Source organism: Pongo pygmaeus, chromosome 4 (assembly GCF_028885625.2).
Source record: "Pongo pygmaeus isolate AG05252 chromosome 4, NHGRI_mPonPyg2-v2.0_pri, whole genome shotgun sequence".
Lineage (NCBI taxonomy): Eukaryota > Metazoa > Chordata > Mammalia > Primates > Hominidae > Pongo > Pongo pygmaeus.
This window is the reverse complement of record NC_072377.2, coordinates 154,377,951-154,401,984: the sequence shown is the minus strand read 5'-3', so window position 1 is coordinate 154,401,984 and position 24,034 is coordinate 154,377,951. Positions and strand designations below refer to the sequence as shown.

Here is a 24,034-nt window from a genome sequence, read left to right as displayed (position 1 = left end):
TGCCTCAGCCTCCCAAGTAGCTGGGATTACAGGTGCACACCACCACGCTCAGCTAATTTTTGTATTTTTAGTAGAGACAGGGTTTTGCCATGTTGGCCAGGCTAGTCTCGAACTCTTGGCCTCAAGTGATCCACCCACCTCGGCCTCCCAAAGTGCTGGGATTACAGGTGTGAGCTACCATGCCTGGCTAAGGATACCTTTTGATGACAATTTGAAGAAGTTCTAGGTTTTTGGATGTCAATGCCAGTTGCCCATCATTATGTCTAATTTCACTTAATATTAAAAGGTCTGAGTTTTCTTTTTCTTGACTCAGAAGTTCTGTGCTGTTCTTCTACTTCTTGGATGTAAAAAGTATGTATGTATCTGGGTGTGTCCCCCACCCCCAGCTCAAAGAGAAAGGAGAGAGAAGAGAACATATTTCCATGGATAACAGGAAACATCGGGGGACAAAAAAGGAAAGGAAAGAGGGGATGGATGGAGCCTCACCCTACTGGCCAGTGAAGAACTGGACAGTCTTTGGGGAGGAGGAAGGATGCTTACTTGTGTGGTGGGAGGTGGCAGCACTTTCTCAAAGGTCTCTTGAAAGGAGCGAAGCTGGTTACTCGTCCGGCCCAGTGCGTCCTCCACCAGCTTCCTGAAGGCAGGCTCTGGGACGTGGTGGTGGGGCAGCTAAGTGGGGACAGACACTGTCAACAGAGCTGGGCAAGAGGGGACAATGAGATCCCCGGCTTGCTTTGGGTTTATATTACTTTCAACCCAAGGAGTTCTGAGTGATACTCTGTCCTGAGACCTTGACCCTGTGCAGGATCTCTTGCATTTTCGTCAGACAACCTAGGAGTGAGTGAGACCCCACAGCTTGTACCAATCTCACTGCTCTCAGTGCTGACCTAGAGCCTTCCTCCCACCAGGATGCGGGGAGATTGAGGTTTCTGCCTGCAGTCTTTCCCAGGCTCCACAGGGACAGGCCACGTGTATGGATCACAGGACACAGATAAGGCAGGCTGGCAGTTGTCACCAGCAGACTCTGACGGACCAATCAGGAAGCGCCCTTACTTTCTGCTTTTATAAACGTGACCACCTCTCTACTGGCATCCCCAAACACTCCCCAGCTCTGCACATCCCAGCTTTAATGCAAGGGGTTGGGGCAGCCCAAGAGAGAAAACCTCCAGGCTATAGGAGAGGGAAAAGATCATTTCATCAGATTTACTCTTCTGCTCTCAAGGAAGAGAGACACTTCTTTTACTGATGGTTCAGGCCTAATTCAATTCGCAGAGTGTCTGGGACAGAACTCTGTGAGGGCCAAAAAGAGGAAAAGCTTTCAGTCCCAGTCCCCCTGCTTGAGGAGAAACACATTCATGGATCCCTGCGGCAGAAGGCAGGCTCTGGAAAGTACTGAGCACAGTTCCATCCACAGGGCTGCTGGAGTACAGAGGATAGGGAGATGACTTCTCCCCCTCGGGAGATGGGGAGCTCTGAGAGCTTCATGGAGAGACTCATTCATCTGCCACCTGTTTGGGGAGCTCCTACTCTATGCCAGACACTGAAAGTGCTGAGGGACAATGGAGAGGGGCATTCTAAGCTGAGGCAGGTGTCTGTGCAGAGTGGCCACATTCAGCAGCTGTGTGCTGGAGGGGAGCGCTGTGGGCTGGAAAGGTGATGGGGTGGGGAAAGCAAATCTTAGTAGAATTTTCATGCAAAGAATTGGACGGGGAAAAGCTGAGCTGGAGACCGTGACACACAGGAAACAGCGTGTGATATTAGGAGTATTGAAATTGCTCCCAAGGTTGGACCCAACAGCAATTCAGCTCTGATGTTGACATCTGAGAGCAAGATCTGGAAGCAGCTGGGTGTTCTTTCCTGTATCAACTCCAGTCTTCCAAATTCTTAAATCAAAGTTTGCATTTGGAGGTTTATCCAAACCTCTGTGGAACCTATTTATGCTTTCAGCCGGTAGCTCCTTTTACAGGCTCTTGAGTGTTGTGGTTCAGAGCCCAGGCCCTGGAGCTGAACTGTCAGAGTTCAATGCTTGCTATTAGTCATGTGGCCCTAGACAAGCTACTTAACCTCTCCATGGCTTGGCTTCTTTATTTTTAAAATGAGTATAATTATACCTCCTCTGTAGGGTTGTTGTGAGGATTGAATGAGATAATGCATGGAGAGTGCTCCAAACAGGTACATCCTAAATACTCATGAGAAGATGGCTGCTAGAAGTAGTAATAGTAACACCGGCTTGAGACATTTACTTCTTACTGTGTAGAAACGACCTTCTGTCTCTGTCATCAACTTCTAGTACACTCCAGAGATCAATCCCAAGGTCTGCTATTGTACGAGCAAAGCTTCTGCTTCTGAGTTGCAGGACTTGGGAATGGTCTGGAATCTCAGTCCTATCCTTGCTTTCATGGTCTGACTTCACTAACAGAGGGAGACTGGGCATGAGAGAGATCTGGAAGGTTCCCACTGCCTCTTCCTAAGGGCCTGATGACCTGTGTTCAGGCCTATCCTCCCTCCATCCTAGCCCCTACACACAGCTGGCTGATGGGGCTGCAGGGCCTTGCCTGGCTACTCCCCACAGGTGTCCAAGTCCCAGAGGCCTTACCTGGGCCATGCTGCCCTCTGCCCTCTGCAGCACTTGCTTTGCAAGGTCCCTCTGGAGGGTCACGAATGTGCGCAGGATCTGGCCCAGCCACTGCATGACCAGCTGGTTAAACTGTGGGAGCTCAGCCACTAGCAGGGAGTTGAGTGCCTGGTATGTGTGCCGGGCGGCCTCCTCCTGGTAGGTCACACTGCCCACCTCCAGCAGCTTCTCTTCCACCCGCTCAAAGTCCAGTAGCTTGTCCAGACGCTTCTTGATCAGGTTCTGGGGGCCAAGCAGGGCTTTGGCCAGGCTGCACAGTGGCTGCCACACCAGGCCTTCTAGCCGTTGCTTCTGTGGGGAGAAGTGAGCGTGAGAGTTGGGAAAGGAGGTGGCAAAGGGCAGGGGCTGTGAGAAGGGGCTTTGGAAGCATGCAGGCCTGGGTTCCAGTCTAACCCCCACTGACTAGCTGGGACCTTTAGCATGTTATCTAACTTCTCTGGGCCTCAATCTGCCCATCTGAAAAATGGGGACTATGCATGCAATGAGCTTAACAGAGTGCTTAGCACAGAGCAGGCATTCAATCTTATATAGCACTTTGAATCATTATTATGCAAAGACCTTGAAAAAGTTTTTTTTTTTTTTTGAGACAGGGTCTCGCTCTGTCTCCCAGGCTGCAGTGCAGCGACGCAATCACAGCTCACTGCAGCCTACCTGTCAGGCTCACCTTAGCACATGCCACCACACCCAGCTAATTTTATTATTATTATTTTTTGTAGAGACAGGGTCTATGTTGCCCACACTGGTCTCTAACAACTGGGCTCAAGCAATCCTCCTGCCTTGGCCTCCCAAAGTGCTGGGATTACAGGCACAAGCCACCTTGCCCAGCTTTAGAAAAGATTTTGTATAGAGTGGTGGTCAAGAGTCTTTGGGGCTCAGATCCCAGCTTACCACTGATCATCTGTGTAAATGACCCAGGAGGTCACCCCCTCTGAGCCTCAAGCTCTCATCTGCAGAATGGAGCTATTCATAGTAGCCACCCCCAAAACCATATGGTGAGGATTAAATGATGTAAGGAATATAAAGGGCTTAGCATAGAACCTGGCAGATAGTGAGGCTCAATAAATGTTAGTGGGGGCTATTTTTATCAGTAAAGTGCACTAATAATAATCTCTATGCTGCTGACCACTCAGGAAGATTACAGATGTGGCAATTGTGTAAAGTGCCTGACTTCTTTTTTTTTTTTGAGAAGGAGTCTCGTTCTGTCTCCGGGTTGGAGTGCGGTGGCATGATCTCAACTCACTGCAACCTCCGCCTCCTGGGTTCAAGCAATTCTCCTGCCTCAGCCTCCTGAGTATCTGGGACTACAGGTGCACACTGCCATGCCCGGCTAATTTTCTGTATTTTTAGTAGAGATGGGGTTTCATCGTATTGCCCAGGCTGGTCTCAAACTCCTGAGCTCAGGCAATCTGCCTGCCTCGGCCTCCCAAAGTGCTGGGATTACAGGCGTGAGCCACCGCGCATGGCCAAAGTGCCTGACTTCTAAATATTATTCTTGTAAGCTCTACCACCTGCCTAACAAAGAAAGGAGAAAGGAAAAGTTCCACTCACAAACTTCAGGAAGTCCTCAAGGTGAAGGTCTCTTGCCAAATTGCAATACTGCACTGCAGGCCCCTCGGGGATGTCCAGATTGTATTCATGCGGCCTGAAGTAGAGGAAAACCTGGACCCAGTACCAAGGAGAAACATCCAATCATGGCCTGTCATGGCCATCTTACGCTGGAATCCCCTTCCACCATACTTTAAAGAGGTTTTCCAGGCTGTCTACACACCCCCAATGAGAGGGACACACACAGCTGATTCTATTCTCACACAGCTTAAGTGATTAGAAAGTTCGCCTTAGACTGAGTCAACATCTTTCTCCTCATTCCAGTGCTTCTTGAACTTCATACATTTACATGCCACCTTTGTGGGGTTTTTTTTCTTTTTTTCTTTTTTTTTTTTTTTTGAGACAGAGTCTCACTCTGTCACCCAGGCTGGTGTGCAGTGGCATGATCTTGACTCACTGCAATCTCTGCCTCCCAGGTTCAAGCAATTCTCCTGCTTCAGCCTCCTGAGTAGCTGGGACTACAGGCATGTGACACCTTGCCCGGCTAATTTTTTTTATATTTTTAGTAGACACAAGTTTGTACCATGTTGGCCAGGCTGGTCTCGAACTCCTGACCTCAAGTGATCTGCCCACCTCGGCCTTCCAGAATGCTGGGATTACAGGCATAAGCCACTGCGCTCAGCAGTGCGTTTCTTTTTTCCCATGTCCATATTCCACATGTTCTATTAATACTTTTGTCTAACTTTTCCTATTTACATCAATGCATTAAAAAAATGCCCCATAGCATTTAAATCTTCATTTAATTAGTTGCTCACATTGACGCATCAGGAGATGTCATCAAAAATCTGAAAAATACCTGAATTTCCAGGTGCGTTTTTCTTAAAGTCAGAAGAACTGGGCCCATATTCCCACCCAGCAACAACCCCTCAGAGCTGAGGAATAGCTGCTCCTTTAGATTTGATTCATGTATTCATTCATTCAGCCCTTCAAATTCCAAATATTATTTTATATTTAAGTTCACTGAAAAGCCTTATAAACAGCCTGTTAGACACTAGGTTCCTATTGCATTGGATTGCCTATTACCTGCACACTTCACTCAGTAGCATTACCTGCCTGGCCCCATTAGGCACCTGAGTTTGTCTCCCCTGCTCTAGGTGCTGGTCTGGCAGGGTTGCTCTGCGGGGCTCTGGTTCCAGTGAATTTTGGCCCTATGTGGTAGGAACTCCAATGGGCTCAGAGCTGCCCCCGGTATAATGACCTGGGGCTGAGAAGCGCTGGCCAGCATTCTTCTGGTGGCAGCCAGAGACAGCATGACCTAATCTGGTTGGTTTCTGAGGCTGGTGCCTTTCCCAGCTTGTAGGCTGGGCCCTGCAAGCCTCCTGCCAGGGGAACCCAGCCCAGACTCGCCCTTTATGAACCCTGCAGGGTCCTCACCTGCAGATTGTCCAGGTAAGCAGCCACGTTGTTCTTCAGCTCAGTCACACACAGAGACACCCACTGGAACCTCTCTTCTAAATCATCAAATTCCTTGTCTTCTGTCTGAAAGTAATGTGTGTGAGGGTTGAGAATATCCACATAGGGGCAGTGTACACTGGCTCCAGTGTCCCAAGTCCTCAATGGGACAACCTTTCCACAGACTCGCCCACCAGAGCTGGTTCTCGCAACCCCACAGCTGAGTGGGTGGTGTAGCTCAGTGGTTTTACACTCAGAGCATGGAATCAGATACACAAGCATGAGCCCCAGTTCACTGGCTTCCTAGCCGTGTGACTGGACAAGTGTTTTACCCTCTCTGAGTTTCTGTTTTCTCATGGGGATAGTGGGAACACTTATTTCATTGTGTGAGCATGCTTGGTTCAGAGCAGGCACTCCACCAACCTGTGCTGCTAGAAGTAGCTATTTAGGGCTGGTGCTTTGCCCAAACCCAGAGACCAGCTCTCCTATCTGTGTAAATAGGCCCCAAAGAGAGTGGCCTAAGACACTGGAGAAACCCCTCCACTGGCTCTTCAGAATCAAGTGGGGTGCCACCTCTGCCTCTTCCCAGCACCTCAATCTCTCAGCCTCCGTTGCCTCAGTTCTGAAAGGAGCCTAAGCCCCCTGTCTACCCACTGTGCAGGGCCTGGCCCTGGGGGTGGCTGGATGTGACTCTTCCTCCCAGGCCCACGCTCACCCTGGGGATCAGCCCTGCCTCCTGCTTCAGCAGCTGGCTCAGCCGGGTGGTCTTCTTGGAGAGGGTGTGCGTGTTGATGCGGGCCAGCCGCTCCCGGAGGGTCAGCTGCTCTACCTTGGTGTACTTGGAGGCTGCAACGACAGAGAAGAGGGGAAGCACAGTGATCAAGCCAACTCAGGACAGCAAGTGTCACGGACATGCCTGGCTGGGCACCTGCTTGGGCCCTCTGCTCCATCAGGGTCACATTCATCAGGTTGGTGAGTCACACAGGAAAAGCACAGGGTCCTCTGTCCGAGGTGTGAGCCCTGGCTGAAGAGCTTCTTGCCTGCTTGACTTTGGGAAGTCACCACTCCTTGGGGCCTCAGTTTCCTCATCTGTAAAATGGGACCAGCCACCTCGCAGGATTGCTGGGAGAGTCACCTAAGACAGAGGGTCTGAATGAACTTCCTAAAGAAGAACCCAGGGAGGAGATATTTGCCTGGGGTCCCTCAGCCACTTTGAGCCAGGCCAGCTGGGAGCCACACTTCCCGGTCCTGACTCACTGCTTCCTACTGATCTGTCGCAGGATGGAGAAGCAGGTGGGGAGGAAATCCAAAGCTGCTAAATATAGTAGAGCATAGTGGTGAAGACTCCAGGCCTGAGTTTTAAACCTGGCTCTGTCCCTTACCAGTTCTGTGACAGGAAGCAGGTGATGCATGCTCTCATTTTACCCGACTGTGAAATGGGGCTAACAGGGCCAACCTCAGAGGGTTAGTGCAAAGACCAAATATGACAATGAAGGAAAAAGCATGGCACAGCTAGCCCTTAGTAAACATTAGCTGAATTGCCATTTTTATGTTGTCTCAGTCATGTAATTGAGTTTCTCTTAACTTGAGACACTGTTTCGTTTTGCAAACCGTTCTGTTTTAGTAACCTGAGAGGCAGGGGTCCCCCTCTCCCCAGATGTATGCACAGCTCTTTACCTCCCCACTATTGATTTCTCCTCCACAGTGTGGCAGTCATGTGGTTTGGATGAGATTGATCTCACTTTAGCTCAAGGGGTGGGTTGCTGACTGATACAAGCCAATTTATATAATTCCAAACCCCTGGCAACAGTGATTGATTCAAAGAAGGGCACATAACCCAGACCTAAGCCAATCAGTTCATGATGCCCTAACTTTGGTGATTAGTTCAAGGTAAGCACATGACCCAGGTGGGTCCTATCAAAGAGAAACTTTGATTTAATTTTTGTGGCTAAGGGGAAAAAAACCCTGCCTTACCCTGGTAAGTGTGGTGTGCAGCTGTGAGTCTTGGAACAGCCACAACTTACCATTATGAGGCAAGCCAGCCTGAAGATGAAGCTGATACAGAGTAAAGAGCAGAGACAAGGGAGTTACAGGGAAATGGAGCCAACACCCTGATCGAACCCTACCTAAAGCTCGCATTACCTCTGGATTTATAGTTACATAAGCCACTACATTCTCTTTACTGGTGAAGCTGATTTTAGATAAATTTTCTGTAACTGGAAGCGTTCCCACTAATGTGTCCCCTTAAATGCCCAAGTCCTTACCCACTTCCTTGCGCATCTTGTACTCATTGATATTGGTGTTCACGTCCTGGAGGGCAGAGACAGCTCTCTGAAGGACAGGGTAGGCACTGGCATCAGGGACTGTGTTCTCCAGGATTTTCTGCAGCAGCAATGGGTACCTGGTGATCCTCTGCAGAGGAATTACCAGCAAGAAACTGAGGCCTGAAGATCCAGCTTGCGGCCTGAGGGAGAAGGCTGGTATTAGGCAGGTAAAGCCCACCCTCTGGAGGACCAGGGGGCCTCGGCTGTAGTCCTCACTCTACCATTTAGCTCACTGTGTGATCTCAGGCAAGTCACCCCCTCTCTGTGGTCCAGTTCCTCATCTGTAACTTGTGAGTTCTAGATGTTAGGCAGGCAGTGATGGTTCTGGGCCTTGTTTTCCCATCTGTCCCAAATCCAATGTTCAAACTCTCTGCCCTCAGCTTGCTCGGCCTCTCCACAGCAGACACGACTGACTACACCCTTGCTCTTGAAACACTTTCTTCTTTTGGTCCCAGAGACACCCTCTGTCCCGCTTCTCCTCATACTCTGCAGGCAGCTCTCTCAGCCTCCTCTGCTGGTCTCTCTCCAATGCTGGAGTGCCCTGGGTGTCCTCTCCTCCCTCTCTCTCCACTTTCTCTTAGTGACCTCATTTGGTCCTATGGCTTTAAACACATCCCAAGCCCAGATCTCCACCTCCAACTTCTGTTCCAGAGCTCCAGACTGACACGTAAACTGGATCCTTGACATCTCTGCTCAGATATGTCCCGAGCGCAGCTCAACTCTGTGTTGCATATCCACATGATATCTTATTTAATAGAATGGTCTGCTGCCTCAAATAAATGTTCTTGTTTTTTTGTTTTGTTTTGTTTTTTGAGACGGAGTCTCACTCTGTCACCAGGCTGGAGTGCAGTGGTGCAATCTCAGCTCACTGCAACCTCTGCCTCCCGGGTTCAAGTGGTTCTCCTGCCTCGGCCTCCCAAGTAGCTGGGATTACAGGTGCACACCACCACACCCAGCTAATTTTTTTGTATTTTTAGTAGAGACGGGGTTTCACCATGTTGGCCAGGATGGTCTCCATCTCTTGACCTCGTGATTTGCCCACCTCAGCCTCCCAAAGTGCTGGGATTACAGGCGTGAGCCACCGCACTCGGCCAAAAAAATGTTCTTAAAATCACAGGAACTTAATTTTTAGAGATGTATTTAAAGTATTAAGGGGTAAAAAGCCATAATATCTACAATTTCCTTCAAATTAGCATAAAAATAGATAAAGCAAACAGCAAAATGTTAACACTTGTTAATTTTAGGTGGTGGGTATGTATCTATTACATTATAATATTTTTCTATAGTTTTGAAACTTTTTATGAAAAAAAGTTAAAGAAAAAAAAATGATTTCTTGAGGCCAGGAGTTCAAGACCAGCCTGGGCAACATAGCATGACCTCTGTTTCAAAAAAAAAAAAAAAAAAAATTAACCAGGAATGTTGGCTATTCAGGAGGCTAAGGCAGGAGGATTGCTTAAGCCCAGGAGTACGAGGATACACTGAGCTATGATCATGCCACTGTAATCCAGCCTGGGCAACAAAGCAAGACCTCATCTCTTAAAAAAAAGTGAAAACAAATAAAACTCTGGAACTAATGGTGCCAAGGTCCCTTCCAGATACACCACTGATGCATGGATGACTAGTTATAGTCTCCTTCTTAAGGATGTCTGGAATTTCATCAAGAGTCCCTAAGTCAATGGCATCTGGGAAGGGGCTCCACAGTCTTTTATTGATTATGACCAGTAGCCCCTAGGCCCAGCTTGGAGAAAGCCACAAAGGTTTCAAATCTCAGCCATCTAAGTGTGCCTTCTCCTTGAAGACTTAACCAGTGCTGCTCAGGACCTTTCTCTGGGCCCTCGCTGATGATACTCGTGCCTCTGGCTCTCCTTTCTTAGGAAAATCTCCAGACCAAATGTCCAGGAAAGATCAGCCATGAAGCTAAGAATAGGCAGAGCAGGTGGGAGCCCCTCAGAAGCTGCAAGGGGCGGGATTACCCTTCAGGAGACGCCTACGCTGGTCATCTGCTCTCACCAAGGGTGTCCTGGGGCTTGGCTGACTGTGGGCAGGGGAGGTGGAAACCACTGCCAGGTATTTGCAAGACTCCATCCTCTGGGCTTCCTTTCCATGGGAAAGAGCCAAGTGTCTCCCGGGGACAACTATCGCCTCACAAATTAGAGAGCAAGGGGTCCTGGAAGAGATGATTGCGTACTTTCCTCACAATCATGAAGGAATTACCAAAGAATGAGGGCATCTGCTCACATTTACAGACTTTCTAAGGTAATTTGGACAATACTTTTTTATGCAGCTTTTCAGATAGGCAACAGAAATTGAAAGATGATACACAGAGCTGGGTGAGTGTGGAAAAACAGGCCTTCGTACATTCTCTTGGTGGGAGTATCAACTGGCAAGATCTTGGAGAGGCAGAGGAGTTTGGCAATTTGTAAAGGGTACAAACCCTTTATTCCATCAATCCCATCCTAGAAATATACCCACAGAAATACAAACCCAAGTGAGCAAAGATAAAGGTACAAGTTGTTCAGCGACTCTATTTGAGTTAGTAAATAATTGGAAACAACCCAAATATGCTTCAATAGAGGAATGGCCAAATAAACCATAGTCTAAGAACAGTCCAGGAAAGAAACTCTGCAGCCATTAAAAAAAACACTGTGTTGGGCGCAGTGGCTAATGCCTGTAATCCTTGCACTTTGGGAAGCCAAGGTGGGCAGATTGCTTGAGTCCAGGAATTGGAGACCAGCCTGGGCAACATAGAGAAACCCTGTCTCTACAAAAATACAAAAAATGAGTCAGGTGTGGTGGCACACACCTGTAGTCCGAACTACTCAGGAGGCTGAGGTAGGAGGATCACCTGAGCCTGGGAGGTCAAGGTTGCATTGAGCTGAGATCACACCACCGTACTCCAGCCTGGGTGACAGAGTGAGACCCTGTCTCAAAAAAAATAAAATAAAATAAAGAAAGAACACTGTAGAAATATCAATATCCATGCTGTCCTGAAAAGATATTCATTACTATGGTTAAGCATAAATGTAAGTTCTAGAACAGCATGTGTAGAAGAAGCCTCATAAAAATTCTATCTATCAGACGGGCGCCATGGCTCACGCCTGTAATCCCAGCACTTTGGGAGGTCAAGACTGGCAGATCACGAGGTCAAGAAATCAAGACTATCCTGGCCAACATGGTGAAACCCTGTCTCTACTAAAAATACAAAAATTAGCCGGGTGTGGTGGCGCACTCCTGTAGTCCCAGCTACTCGGGAGGCTGAGGAAGGAGAATCACTTGAACCCGGGAGGCAGAGGTTGCAGTGAGCTGAGATTGCGCCACTGCACTCCAGCCTGAGTGACAGAGCAAAACTCTGTCTCAAAAAAAAAAAAAAATTCTGTCTATCTATCTAATCATCTATCTGTCTGTCCATCTATCTGTCTCTCTATAAATATACAGTAGAAAATTTGGATGGAAAACACTACTAGTGGAATGGATTTTTACTTTTTACTTTATATACTTGTGTGTTATTGGAACTTTCCTTTTGTTCAATAAGCATATGTTGCCTTTATATTTAAAACAAACACATCTAGCTGATAAAGGAAAACAAAGGTTATCTGCCTTCTCCAAACTCTGCTGCCTCAGTCATCATTCTGGAATTGCAGTGCTTTGTGCTGGACGGGCCCACCTCTGCAAGGCCACCTTTTCCACTCTGACAGCTCTACCATTAAGACAGTCCTACCTAGGGCAGAGCTTCCTGCCCACTGTAAAGGAGAATTTTTTTATTCCCTTGGCTCTCAGATGGGAAGAGTTGCCGTAAAAGACAGAATGAACATCCTACTCAAATAAAGGGTGGGGTCAGCTTGCATTTTGGAATCCCAAGGAATCGAATAACCTGGTGCCATCTATCCTAGCAGACTGAGAAAGTACTAGTTATGGCTGGCATGGTGATTATTATTGGCCAGGCTCTGGAAAGTAATGCCACAGGCATTTAATGGGCAGGGACCAGGTACACTGGATGTCTTGCAAGGACAGTCCTGAACTACAGAGAATTGTTTCATGTCTCATATGTCCCCCTGAACATTCAGAAACTGAACAAAGGCCTCGAAATGTGCTACACTTCTAAGAACCTAAATATGTTTGTCACACTTGGACTCTATCCAGTCATATATCATAATACTGGAAATTACTATGACACTACCTTTTATAAATCCCAATTTCAACGGTGTTATTTCCTTCTTTCTCTTATCATAAACAAGAAAGTCAGGTTTAGGCCGGGTGCGGTGGCTCACGCCTGTAATCCCAGCACTTTGGGAGGCTGAGGTGGGCGGATCACAAGGTCAGGAGATCGAGACCGTCCTGGCTAACATGATGAAACCCCATCTCTACTAAAAATACAAAAAATTAGCTGGGCTTGGTGGCCGGTGCCTGTAGTCCCAGCTACTAGGGAGGCTGAGGCAGGAGAATGGCGTGAACCCGGGAGACGGAGGTTGCAGTGGGCCGAGATCGCGCCACTGCAGTCCAGCCTGGGCGACAGAGCGAGACTCCGTCTCAAAAAAAAAAAAAAAGAAAAAAAGAAAGTCAGGTTTATTGTCACTGTCAGTTGCTATTCTAGGGTACACACATTCTGTGCCGTTTCATTTTTCTGTACTTTTTGTACAGAACAGCTTCAGATATCTCTTTCTTTAAATCCAAACTTATTTATTGTAAGTAGCTGCAAGCATCTGATGGCTTCCTTATATCTTTTAGTAGTGGTGTCCGAGCATATGCACACTGAACTATATAGCATTTTATTGGAAATGATTTTCCTTTTATTTATCCTTTATAGTGAAGCCATTATATTGATTTTTTTCAGTTACATATATAGGTAGGAGATATATATTTCTTTATACATATATTTCAGGATATGTCTTAGGATAGTAAATTTATGTAATATTTGTTATAACAAGGGAGCATGGCACTGATAAAACTGAGAACTACAGTGTGGTCTCCGAGAAAATAGAATCCCTGCCTAGCCGAGATAACTATAATATGTGGGATTCATTGAGTGTCACTCATGTGCAATGAATAAATGCCCCATGCGGGGCTGTTATTCCTCCCACCTTACACGTAAGGAAACTAGATCCTGAAACATAAAATGGCTCTCTCATGGCCAGGGGCCAAGCCACATCCACCACCATGTAGACCCGCTACAGAGCCCATGAGCAAAGCCCAGCTGGCCTGGCTAGGAAAGACCAAAGTGCAGAGGATGTAATAAACAGCAGCCTCTGAGCCAACTAGGGCTCCCACACACAGTGTTTATTAAATGTCTGAGCTAGATGCCAGCACTGAACTCTCGAGAGATGTTACATCTAAGTTTCTGGCATCTCTTAAAAAATCAGAGGCTCTGGCCACAACAGACCCTCATTTCTACATGGCAGCTGAGGCAGATGGTTTGCAAAACAATCACTGCTATTATTCTCCCCCTAATCTCTACAAGCCTTTGTCACTATGAAGCTCCTGCTACCAAGAAATGGAGTTTATTTCTCCACCCCTTGAGTATGGGCTGGCCTTAGGACTTCATTTGAATGACAATGTGCCAGTTCCCAGCTAAGACCTCTAGATGCCAAGCCCTCCCCACAGCCCTTAGAACCTTGAGACCACAATGTGAATAAGCTAGCAGGCAGGAGGAGGAGAGACCATAGGACCACAGGTGAGGCAGCTCATGTGTCCCAGATACATGAAAAAAACCCAGCCAGGATCAGCAAAGCTGACCTGCAGGTGACTGCAGATATTTGAGGGTGCTAATGATTCCAGGAGAATCATTTACTGAGTACGCCTAAATTGCTAATATGCAGAAGTATGAGCTAAATAAATGTTTGTTTTAAGCCACTACATTTTGGGGGTGGTTTGTTATCTAGCAAAAGCCACTTGATAGCAACAATTAGCTAAGGCTGTGCTGCAGCTGCACGCTACACAGGGTCTGTTGTCTCTAGTTTGCGCAGCCTCCACCTCTCCCTTTTGTCTCATCTCTGGCACCTTGCTTCCCTTTATATCTGTAAACTATAGAAATATATTTAGTGACTCTTGCAGAAGCCTGTTTGTAAGACCCATGAAGGATGAATAAAAAGGGAAAATGAATACAGTTTTTTTGGGAGCAGAGAAGGGCTAGGACATGGGTTCTTGAAAAGGAGACTTTAGGTCTGGCATGGTGGCTCACGACTGTTGTCCCAGCACTGTAGATATTTTTTACTGTAAAAAATACAGCCAGCCAGATATTTTTTACTGTAAAAATTTTTTTGTTTTAAAGTTTTTGAATCATGTAATCATGTTACGCATTCGAAAATTTAAATTCGAAGACATATTCTCTATATTTTTCTACCTGGGGCTTCTACCCATTGGTGCTAATTCTAAGCTATGAGTCCACCACGGACTGGTGATACTCTCCCTTTTCCATGTGGCAGGACTTCAGCCACTGGTAGAGAGGGATCCTCAGGTGATACACACCTGCTTCTCATCACTATGGGAACAGATGGGTCCCCTCATCTCACTGCCCTTTCCTGTGCTTCTCATGAGCACTGTTCCCAAATGTTTCCGCTTCTCCAACCCTGGACATGTGGTAGGATGGCATGCCCTGCCTCCTGGCTGTTGAATGAAGCTATGATTAGTCCTGGCCAATGAATTATGAGAAGTGATTAATATTATTTCTGGACCACACCATTCAATTGCCAGCATTAGACTCTTCAGAGCTCTTTTTTCTTAAGCCACAGTTACTGGCAATATTCCAGACAGTGGCTGCTGTGAGTTTGGGTCCCGAAGTCAGGATGACAAAGAGCAGAAACCCAAGTCAGCCTTCAATGGAGCATAAGGAAGACATAAACCTTTGATGTTTGAAACCACTGAGATGTGGGAGCTGTTTGTCTCTGCAGCACAGCCTGCCCTATCCTGACTAACACAGGCTCTGACAGAGCAACACTCCTGAACCAGCATGAATGGCATGAAAAAGGGGTGAGACCGTAGCTGCCCTGACCCGGGTCAGTGGGGTAGGAGTGAGTGCTCACTGGCCGTTCTACTCACACCACCGCCTCCACAATGCCCTGGATGTGCCGCTGCAGCTCTGGCTCCTTCCGGTATGTGTCCACCAGTAGCAAGGCCTGGTCATAGCCGGCACAGTAGACCTTATAGACTTGCTCCAACTCCTCTTGGAATTCCAGAAATATGTTACCTGAGGGTGAAGAAGCAACAAGGGGTCATCAAGGGCATGTCTGTGTGTCCCCTAGCTTGCAACAGGGAGGCAGTAAGTAAACCCCTCCAGCTCTACAGTGAGATTGCTGGGTTTACCAGCATGTCACCATGGGCAAATGACCTCATCTTCCTGACTTTCTGGTTTTTTTCATCTTTTCACAAGGTTGTTCTGAGGATTGAGTGACAGAATGATATACATCGTAGGCTAGGACAGTGTAAGCACCTACTAAATGGTAGCTATAGTCATACCAGGAATATTAATAATGCTCACATTTGGACAGTGCTTTATAGTACACAAAATACACTCATAACCATTAGCTTGTTTTTTTGTTTTTGTTTTGTTTTGTTTTGTTTTTTTCTTTTGAGACAGAGTCTTGCTCTTGTCCCCCAGGGTGGAGTGCAGTGGCGCAATCTCTACTCACTGCAACCTCCACCTCCCGGGTTCACGCCATTCTTCTGCCTCAGCCTCCTGAGTAGCTGGGATTACAGGCTCACGCTACCATGCCCGGCTAATTTTTTTATGTTTAGTGGAGATGGGGTTTCACCATGTTGGCCAGGCTGGTCTTGAATTCCTGACCTCAGGTGATCCACCCGCCTCGGCCTCCCAAAGTGCTGGGATTACAGCTGTGAGCCACCACTCCTGGCCACTCATTTTATCTTTACAATTAAAGACAAAATGTGTGGCAAGCACAACGACAAATCCCCAATTTACAAAGACATGCTGCAGCATAACACAACTGGTTACAGTGTGGGCTTGGATTCCAGGGAACTAGGGCCAGATCTCCAGCAACCCTTCCCCAGTTGTGTAACCTGAGGCAAGTGTTTCACTCCTCTAGCTCTCTATTTTCTCATCTATGGAATGCAAATAGAAATAGCACTTACGGCCGGGCGCGATGGGTCACGCCTATAGTCCCAGCACTTTGCAGGCCGAGATGGGTGGATCACGAGGTCAGGAGTTCCAGACCAGCCTGGCTAACATGGTAAAACCCTGTCTCTACTAAAAATACAAAAATTAGCCGGGTGTGATGGTGTGCCCCTGTGGTCCCAGCTACTCTTGGGAGGCTGAGGGAGGAGAATTGCTTGAACCTGGGAGGTGGAGGTTGCAGTGAGCTGAGATCGCGTCACTGCACTCCAGCCTGCACGACAGAGCAAGACTCCATCTCAAAAAAAAAAAAAACTTGTTTGCGTATTTGTTATTTTTAATCGCCATCCTCATATGTCATATTACATATGGAATATATTTATTATATATGTCAGGCCTCTGAGCACAAGCTAAGCCATCATATCCCCAGTGACCTACACGTATACATCCAGATGGCCTGAAGCAACTGAAGATTCACAGAAGTGAAAATAGCTTAACTGATGACATTCCACCATTGTAAGTTGTTTCTGCCCCACCCTAACTGATCAATGTTCTTTATAATCTCCCCCACCCTTAAGAAGTTTCTTTAGGCCTGGCGCGGTGGCTCACGCCTGTAATCCCAGCACTGTGGGAGGCCCAGATGGGTGGATCACAAGGTCAGGAGATCGAGACCATCCTGGCTAACACAGTGAAACCCCGTCTCTACTAAAAATACAAAAAAATTAGCCGGGCGTGGTGGTGGGCGCCTGTAGTCCCAGCTACTCGGGAGGCTGAGGCAGGAGAATGGCGTGAACCCGGGAGGCAGAGCTTGCAGTGAGCTGAGATCGTGCCACTGTACTCACTCCAGCCTGGGTGACAGAGAAAGACTCCGTCTCAAAAAAAAAAAAAAAAAAAAAGAAGAAGAAGAAGTTTCTTTATAATTCTCCCCACCAATGAGAATGTACTTTATGAGATCCACCCCCTGCCCCCAAAACATTGCTCTTAACTGCACCACCTATCCCAAAACCTATAAGAACCAATGATAATCCCACCACCCTGTCCTGACTCCTTTTTCGGACTCAGCCCGCCTGCACCCAGGTGAAATAAACAGCCTTGTTGCTCACACAAATCCTGTTTGGTGGTCTCTTCACATGGACGCATGAGACAATACACATATGATAAGTGCCATGAATTAAAACGAAGCCAAATAAAGAGTTAGAAAATGGTGGGGGATGTACTTGGGGAAGGCCTCTCGCAAGATGTGAATGTCTACCAGAGAGGCAGAGGTAACCAGCCCTAGGAACAAGCAAGGGAAGAGCCGCACCCAGTATTAGGGAAGGACACCTGCAGAGGCCCTCACACAGGAGAGTGCTGGCCACAAGGGCAACAGCAAGAAGGCAAGTGTGGCTGGAGCAGGTGAACAAGGGCATAAAGTAGACAAAATAAATCTCCAGGTGGATGGTGTCAAAAAATAAAATAGGCTGGGTGCTGTAGCTCACGCTGGAAATCCCAGTATTCTGGGAGGCCAAGGCAGGTCACTTGAGGCCAGGAGTTTGAGACCAGCCTGGCCAACATAGCGAAACCCCGTCTCTACTAAAAAAATACAAAAAGTAGCCAGGCGTGGTGGCAGGCGCCTGTAATCCCAGCTACTTAGGAGACTGAGGCAGGAGAATTGCTTGAACCCTGGAGACAGAGGTTGCAGTGAGCTGAGATTGCGCCACTGCTCTCCAGCCTGGGCGACAGAGCAAGACTGTCTCAAAAAATCAATTAATTAAAAAAATAAAAATAAAGTAGAGGAAATCAGCAGGAAACAGAAGCCAGATCATGTAGGGTCTTAAAGTAAGTGGAGGGCAGTAAGGGATTCAGGTTTTATTCTGATGGTTGCAGGAAGCAACTGGAGGGCTTTGAGCAACGGTGACATGATCTGATTTCTGCTTAAAAGGATCACACTGGTGCTCAGTTTCAGCATCATATACACTAAAGTTGGAACAATATAGAGATTAGCATGGCGCCTCTGCAAAAATGACATGCAAATTTTCGAAGCATTCCATATTTTCAAATCAGAAACTAACGAGATTAGTTACCTACAGAGGATGGACGGACTTGAGAGGAAGTGGTGAAGGTGAAGAAAAATATATTAACCACAAGAAGGCAGGTGGGGAACCAGGGACCACAGGAAGCCCAGATGATCCTACTGCCTGCCAAAGCCATGGGCTAGACCTGTGACCCAGACAAGGTCTGTGTTGGGACACATCAGTTGGTGGCCAGAGGTGCATGGTCCAGTTCTCAGCAAAGATGCCCATGGGGAGATCGCCGTCCCAGGGCCTACCCTTTCCCAGTGTCGGTTCAGCTGATGCCTAGCAAGAACTCCCAGGAGAAGCCCCTAGAGCCAGACAGAACATGACCACCCTAAACTGCAGCCAGGAAGAAGCTGTGTGAGAGAGAGATTAGCCAACTGCAGAGACGGCCCTGCTAAGAGATAGCTTGGGTGTGGCCATGAAACCTAGGCCAGTTCCCACAGTCTCCTCAACATGGGTGTGTCCTCAGAAATGAGACAGACATGCCAAGGAAACTGTGTCATACCAGTGTGGCCAGGGGCAAGGGTGTTTCAGTAACTAAAGGATGGAGAAAAGTGAACTCCCAGAGAACAGAGTGGTCCAAAGAGGCAAGAATGCCAGTTACACCAAAGGAAAGGCTTGTTTCCTCCCTGCTTGTCCTTCTCCAGTCACAGATTAGCAAACAATTTATTCCTAGCATCAAAGGGGATACTTATCTCTAGCTGGGATTAGTTGGAAAGGAGAGAAAGGGAGGCAGCATGGTCAAGACCTAGGGCTCTAGAAGAGCTGGGTTCAACTACTAACTCTGCCTGGTCAAGCTGTGTGACCTTGGGAAAGTTACTTAGCCTCTCTGAGCCTCAGAGACATTTTTGGTAAAATGGAGGTTATTAATAATAATCAACAAGTAACGATGTTATGATAACTCAAAGAGCTTCAGGTTAAGTACTTGGCATCATTGTTGGCACAGAGATGGATACTATTTTCATGCTTATTTTAAGGTGGCAGTAACTGGGACTCAGAAAGGAAAGAGCTTGTGGGTGGCAGGGCCTTGTTAGTCAGATTCCAAAGCTCCTGCTGTAACCTAGACCTGCAGTGCTCAAATACAGTAGTCACCAGCCACACGTGGCTATTGGGCACTTGAAATATGATGAACCCCAAATGCGACGTGCTGTCAGTGTAAAAGATACTGGATTTCAAAGACTTCATACAAAACAAAAGTAATGAATGATGAATGTTTATACTGATTACATATTAAAATATTATTTTGGATCTATTGAGTTAAATAAAAGATATCATTAAAATTAATTCCAGTTGCTTCTTTAATTTTCTTAATGTAGCTACTTGAAAATTTTAAATATTTGTAGCTAACGTTATATTTCTTTTTTTCTTTTCTTTCTTTTTTTTTTTTTTTTTTTGAGATGCAGTCTTGCTCTGTTGCCCAGGCTGCAGTGCAGTGGCACAATCTCGGCTCACTGCAACCTCCACCTCCTGGGTTCAAGCAATTCTCCTGCCACAGCCTTCCAAGTAACTGAGATTACAGGCACCCACCAACACGCCCGACTAATTTTTGTATTTTTAGTAGAGATGGGGTTTCACTATGTTGGCCAAGCTGGTCTCAAACTCCTGACCTCAGGTGATCTATCTGCCTCAGCCTCCCAAAGTACTGGGATTACAGGCGTGAGCCACCATGCCCAGTCTCCCAAAAATCTTTCAAAACGCTGTGGCTAGGCCAAGAGTTTGCAACCAGCCTGGCCAACATGGCGAAACCCAGTCTCTACTAAAAATACAAAAATTAGCTGGGCGTGGTGCGCACGCCTGTAATCCCAGCTACACGGCAGGCTGAGACATGAGAATCACTTGAACCCAGGAGGCAGAGGTTGCAGTGAGCTAAGATCGCACCACTGTACTCCATCCTGGGCAACAGAGAGAGATTCCGTCTTAAAAAAAAAAAAAAAAAAAAAAAAAAAAAAAAAATTGGTGTTGCTGCCCTACTGGGAAAAGGGCTTTCCTTGCATAGCAAGGCCTAGGGGGTAGAAGGGGAACAGAGAGACAGCAGGCAGGAGCCAGAGCAGCCTGGCCTGGCACATAGTTGCACTGAGGAGAAGAAAAGCCATGTGGGTTATTTGGGCCTCTTTTTGGCAACCACAAGAGACAAGGGATGAGGAGGATATTTTCTGCAGACTCTGTAAAGGCCAGGGAACAGGACTGCCAAATTTGCAGGGAGAGAGGAATACAGGATGCTCTGTTAATTTTGAATTTTAGATAAACAATGAATACTTTTTTAGCATAAGCACGTCCCATGCAACATTTGGGACATACTTATACTAAAAAATTATTCATTGTTTATCTGAAATACAAATTTAACTGATCATCCCATATTTTAACTGGAAACCCTACAGTGAAGCAGTGAGGGCAGTCCATGGACCTATCATCAGGTGTGATCAGGAGACAAAGTAACATTTTGGCTCTGTGGCTCCAGCACTAAGGCAGACTGAGAAATGAAGACCTTTACAAGGAACCTCACCAAACCTCAAACATGTAGCTATAGAAGAGCCCAAGCTCAAAGTCCTTAGACCCTTGGAATGTTTTCGGCCTGAGGCTATATCAATTTCCATTCAAGTAAGTGTTAATTATTAACCGAAATAATGATCAAATGATAGAGAAAGTACCTGTGAGAACATCTATAGGTACTTTTAAAATTTTTTTATTTTTGAGACAGAGTCTCACTCTGTCACCCAGGCTGGAGTGCACTGGCACGATCTCAGCTCCCTGCAACCTCCGCCTCTCGGGTTCAAGCGATTCTCGTGCCTCAGCCTCCCGCATAGCTGGGATTACAAGTGTGTGCCACCACACCTGGCTAATTTTTGTATTTTTAGTAGAGACGGGGTTTCAACATGTTGACCAGGGTGGTCTCGAACTCTTGACCTCAGGTAATTCGCCCACCTTAGCTTCCCAAAGTGCTGGGATTATAGGGATGAGTCACCATGGCTGGCCTACAGGTACTTTTTAAAATCTTGTTCTTTAATTTTGCATTCTTTATCATTTATAGGGAATAGTAACTCACATTGCTATTTTAGTAAAGAACTATATTTTCAAAGGAATGATAAACACACAATACACAGGCTTTAGTCTCACCTTCTACCATGCAGAAGCAATTCAGTGTAGCAGTTGAGAGCTCTGACTCTCAGGGCCAGCTACCTGCATTCAAATCCTGGCTCTGCCCCTAGCTGCGTGACTAAGCAGGTTATTGCCTCTCTCTGTGCCAAAGATTCCTCAACTGTAAAATGAGATAATGGTAGCTACATTTCAGGGTTATTTTGAGATGAAGTGAATTAATATATGTACATAAGAACAGTGCTTAGCATTTTGTAAACACTCAGAAAGTAGGTTTTTAAGATTTGTTTGTGTATTTAGGCCAGGCATACTGGCTCACACCTGTAATCCCAGCACTTTGGGAGGCCGAGGCGGGCGGATCACCTGAGGTCAGGAGCTCGAGACCAGCCTGGCTAACATGATGAAACCCTATCTCTACTAAAAATACAAAAATTAACCGGGTGTGGTGGCAGGCGCCTGTAAGCTCAGCTACTCAGGAGGCTGAGGCAGGAGAAGCGCTTGAACCTGGGAGGCAGAGGTTGCAACGAGCCCAGATCATGCCATTGCACTCCAGCCTGGGCGACAGAGCGAGACTCCATCTCCAAAAAAAAGTAAAACTTTTTTTGCATATTTGTTGTTTTTAATCCCCATCTTCATCATTTATGTCCAGGAAAGTTTAGAAGATTGGTGGTGGGAAAGCCAGGAGGACTTGGGTGGCCACAGCACTGGGTACCTTCATCTCCTCCTCCTTTCTGCCACTGTAGTGAATCTGGCACCCACCCATTCACCTATATCTCCTGACTCCACTAGGAAACCCCTCACCATGGGAATCCTGGCAGCAGATGGGATGAGACAGAAGGAGACAGGTATGAGGTTTGGACCCACTCCTCCTTTCTTTCTGCTGTGGTCATCCTAACCATTTCAGAATAAGAAGACTATCCTCCCCAGGAGGCTGAGGCAGGAGGATCCTTGAGGCTGGAAGGTGGAGGCTGCAGTGAGCTGTGATTGCTCCATTGCACTCTAGCCTGGGCAACAGAGTGAGATCCCATCTCAAAAAATAATATTAAACCAAAGGAGACTATCCTCATTTCTCATCTGGGCCACAGTAAAGCCCCCTACAGGTCTTGCTGCTTCCACTCTCACCACTCCCTCATAATCCATTGTCCACAACAGCCAAAGAGATCTTTGAAAAACATGAATCAGCTGGGCACGGTGGCTCATGCCTGTAATCCCAGCACTTTGGGAGGCCAAGGCAGGTGGATCAAGAGGTCATGAGTTCAAGACCAGCCTGACCAATATGGTGAAACCCTGTCTCTACTAAAAATACAAAAAGTAGCCAGGCGTGGTGGTGCACGCCTGTAGTCTCAGCTACTCGGGAGGCTGAGTCAGGAGAATTGCTTGAACCAGGGAGGCAGAGGTTGCAGTGAGCCGAGATCATGTCGCTGCACTCCAGCCTGGGCGACAGAGCAAGACTCTGTCTCAAAAAAAAAAAGAAAAAAGAAAAAAGAAAAGAAAAACATAAATCAAACCGTGTCACTTCCCCACTCAAAACCGTCCAATGGCTCCCCATCACAGTTAGAATAAACTCCAAACTCCTTACCATGACCTACAAAGCTGTGCATGATCTGGTCCTTGCGTGCATCTTCTATTTTATCCCCTAACAGTCTCTCCTCACTAATTTCCCTGGAGCCACATCAACCTTCTGTCTGTCCTTTAAACATTCTGGACTCATCCTTGCCTCAGGGCCTTTGCACAACTATGCTCTCTACTCTCCCTTCAGATATTCTCAAGGCTAGCTCCTTCCTGACACTCAGATCTCAGCTCACATGTTCCCTCCTCCAGAGGCCTTCCCTCACACCCAGAAGTTACCACGACTATTTATTTCCTTCAAATTACAAATTATTACCTACAATTCTGTTGTCTGTTTATCTTCTGTCTCTATCACTAACTTGTCAACCTCATGAGAATAGAAGCTCAGACTCTCTTGTTGATGCTGTGCCTGCACACTGCACATGCTCATTAAATAACTGTTGGATGAATGAATGTGGAAGACACACAGACTAAAGATTTAGCTGCATCACTAACAATTGTGTGACTGTAAGCATGTTCCTCTCTGTCTCTGGGGCTCAGTCTCTGTAAAGCAATGGGACTGGACTAGTCGTTATTTGAGGGCCCTGCTGGCTCTGATATGTTGTGTTTTGGAGATCCCCAAAACAGGCTGTCATTGAGCTGCATTTCTCTGGAACTCTGGAGACAGTTAAGCAGTGACCACTCGCTGAGAACAATTCCACGAGAATCTAAGGCTGACAGCTCCTTAGGTTTTTTGCTTACCAACTAGCTGCACTTGTTCCTCTTTCTTGGAGGCTGTCTCCTGCAGATCATGGAGGAATCTGCTGTTCACTTTGATGATATCATCAATGTTTGAGAACAGGACATCCAGATCTCCCTGCGGCAACTGGAAGGAACAAAGAAGACATGGGAGGTGGTTGGGAGTTCCATAAAATGTATTTGCAGGCTTTTGAGAGTAGGACAGAACACTCACACCATTTCCATCACTCTTGAGAAGATCGGCTGCCCCAGTGGAATTTTGCAAGGATTTTGAAATGTTATAAATTAGGTATTTTCAGGCCGGGCGCGGTGGCTCACGCCTGTAATCCCAGCACTTTGGGGGGCTGAGGCGGGTGGATCATGAGGTCAGGAGTTCAAGACCAGCCTGGCCAAGATGGTGAAACCCCATCTCTACTAAAAATACAAAAATTAGCTTGGCGTGGTGGTGGGCGCTTGTAATCCCAGCTACTCTGGAGGCTGAGGTAGAGAATTGCTTGAACCTGGGAGGCGGAGGTTGCAGTGAGCCGAGATCGTGCCATTGCACTCCAGCTTGGGCAAC

General features: G+C 47.0%; 1 protein-coding gene and 1 non-coding gene across 3 annotated transcripts in view; one reads left to right on the top strand and one right to left on the bottom strand.

Moving 5' to 3' along the window:
- Positions 1-24,034, bottom strand: part of ARHGEF37 (Rho guanine nucleotide exchange factor 37) — a 53,500-nt gene that overhangs the window by 10,183 nt on the left and 19,283 nt on the right. For both annotated transcript variants that reach the window (XM_054487109.2, XM_054487110.2), the window contains 8 exons: positions 23,479-23,602; positions 14,989-15,136; positions 7,897-8,096; positions 6,348-6,478; positions 5,615-5,719; positions 4,184-4,294; positions 2,597-2,926; positions 541-669 (listed from right to left, as the gene is read on the bottom strand). In XM_054487109.2, coding sequence (XP_054343084.1) covers positions 541-669; positions 2,597-2,926; positions 4,184-4,294; positions 5,615-5,719; positions 6,348-6,478; positions 7,897-8,096; positions 14,989-15,136; positions 23,479-23,602 — 1,278 coding nt within the window. The remainder of the gene's footprint in view (positions 1-540; positions 670-2,596; positions 2,927-4,183; positions 4,295-5,614; positions 5,720-6,347; positions 6,479-7,896; positions 8,097-14,988; positions 15,137-23,478; positions 23,603-24,034) is intronic.
- Positions 17,950-18,054, top strand: LOC129037674 (U6 spliceosomal RNA). The gene has a single exon (XR_008502904.1). It is a non-coding gene; the product is annotated as a U6 spliceosomal RNA (small nuclear RNA).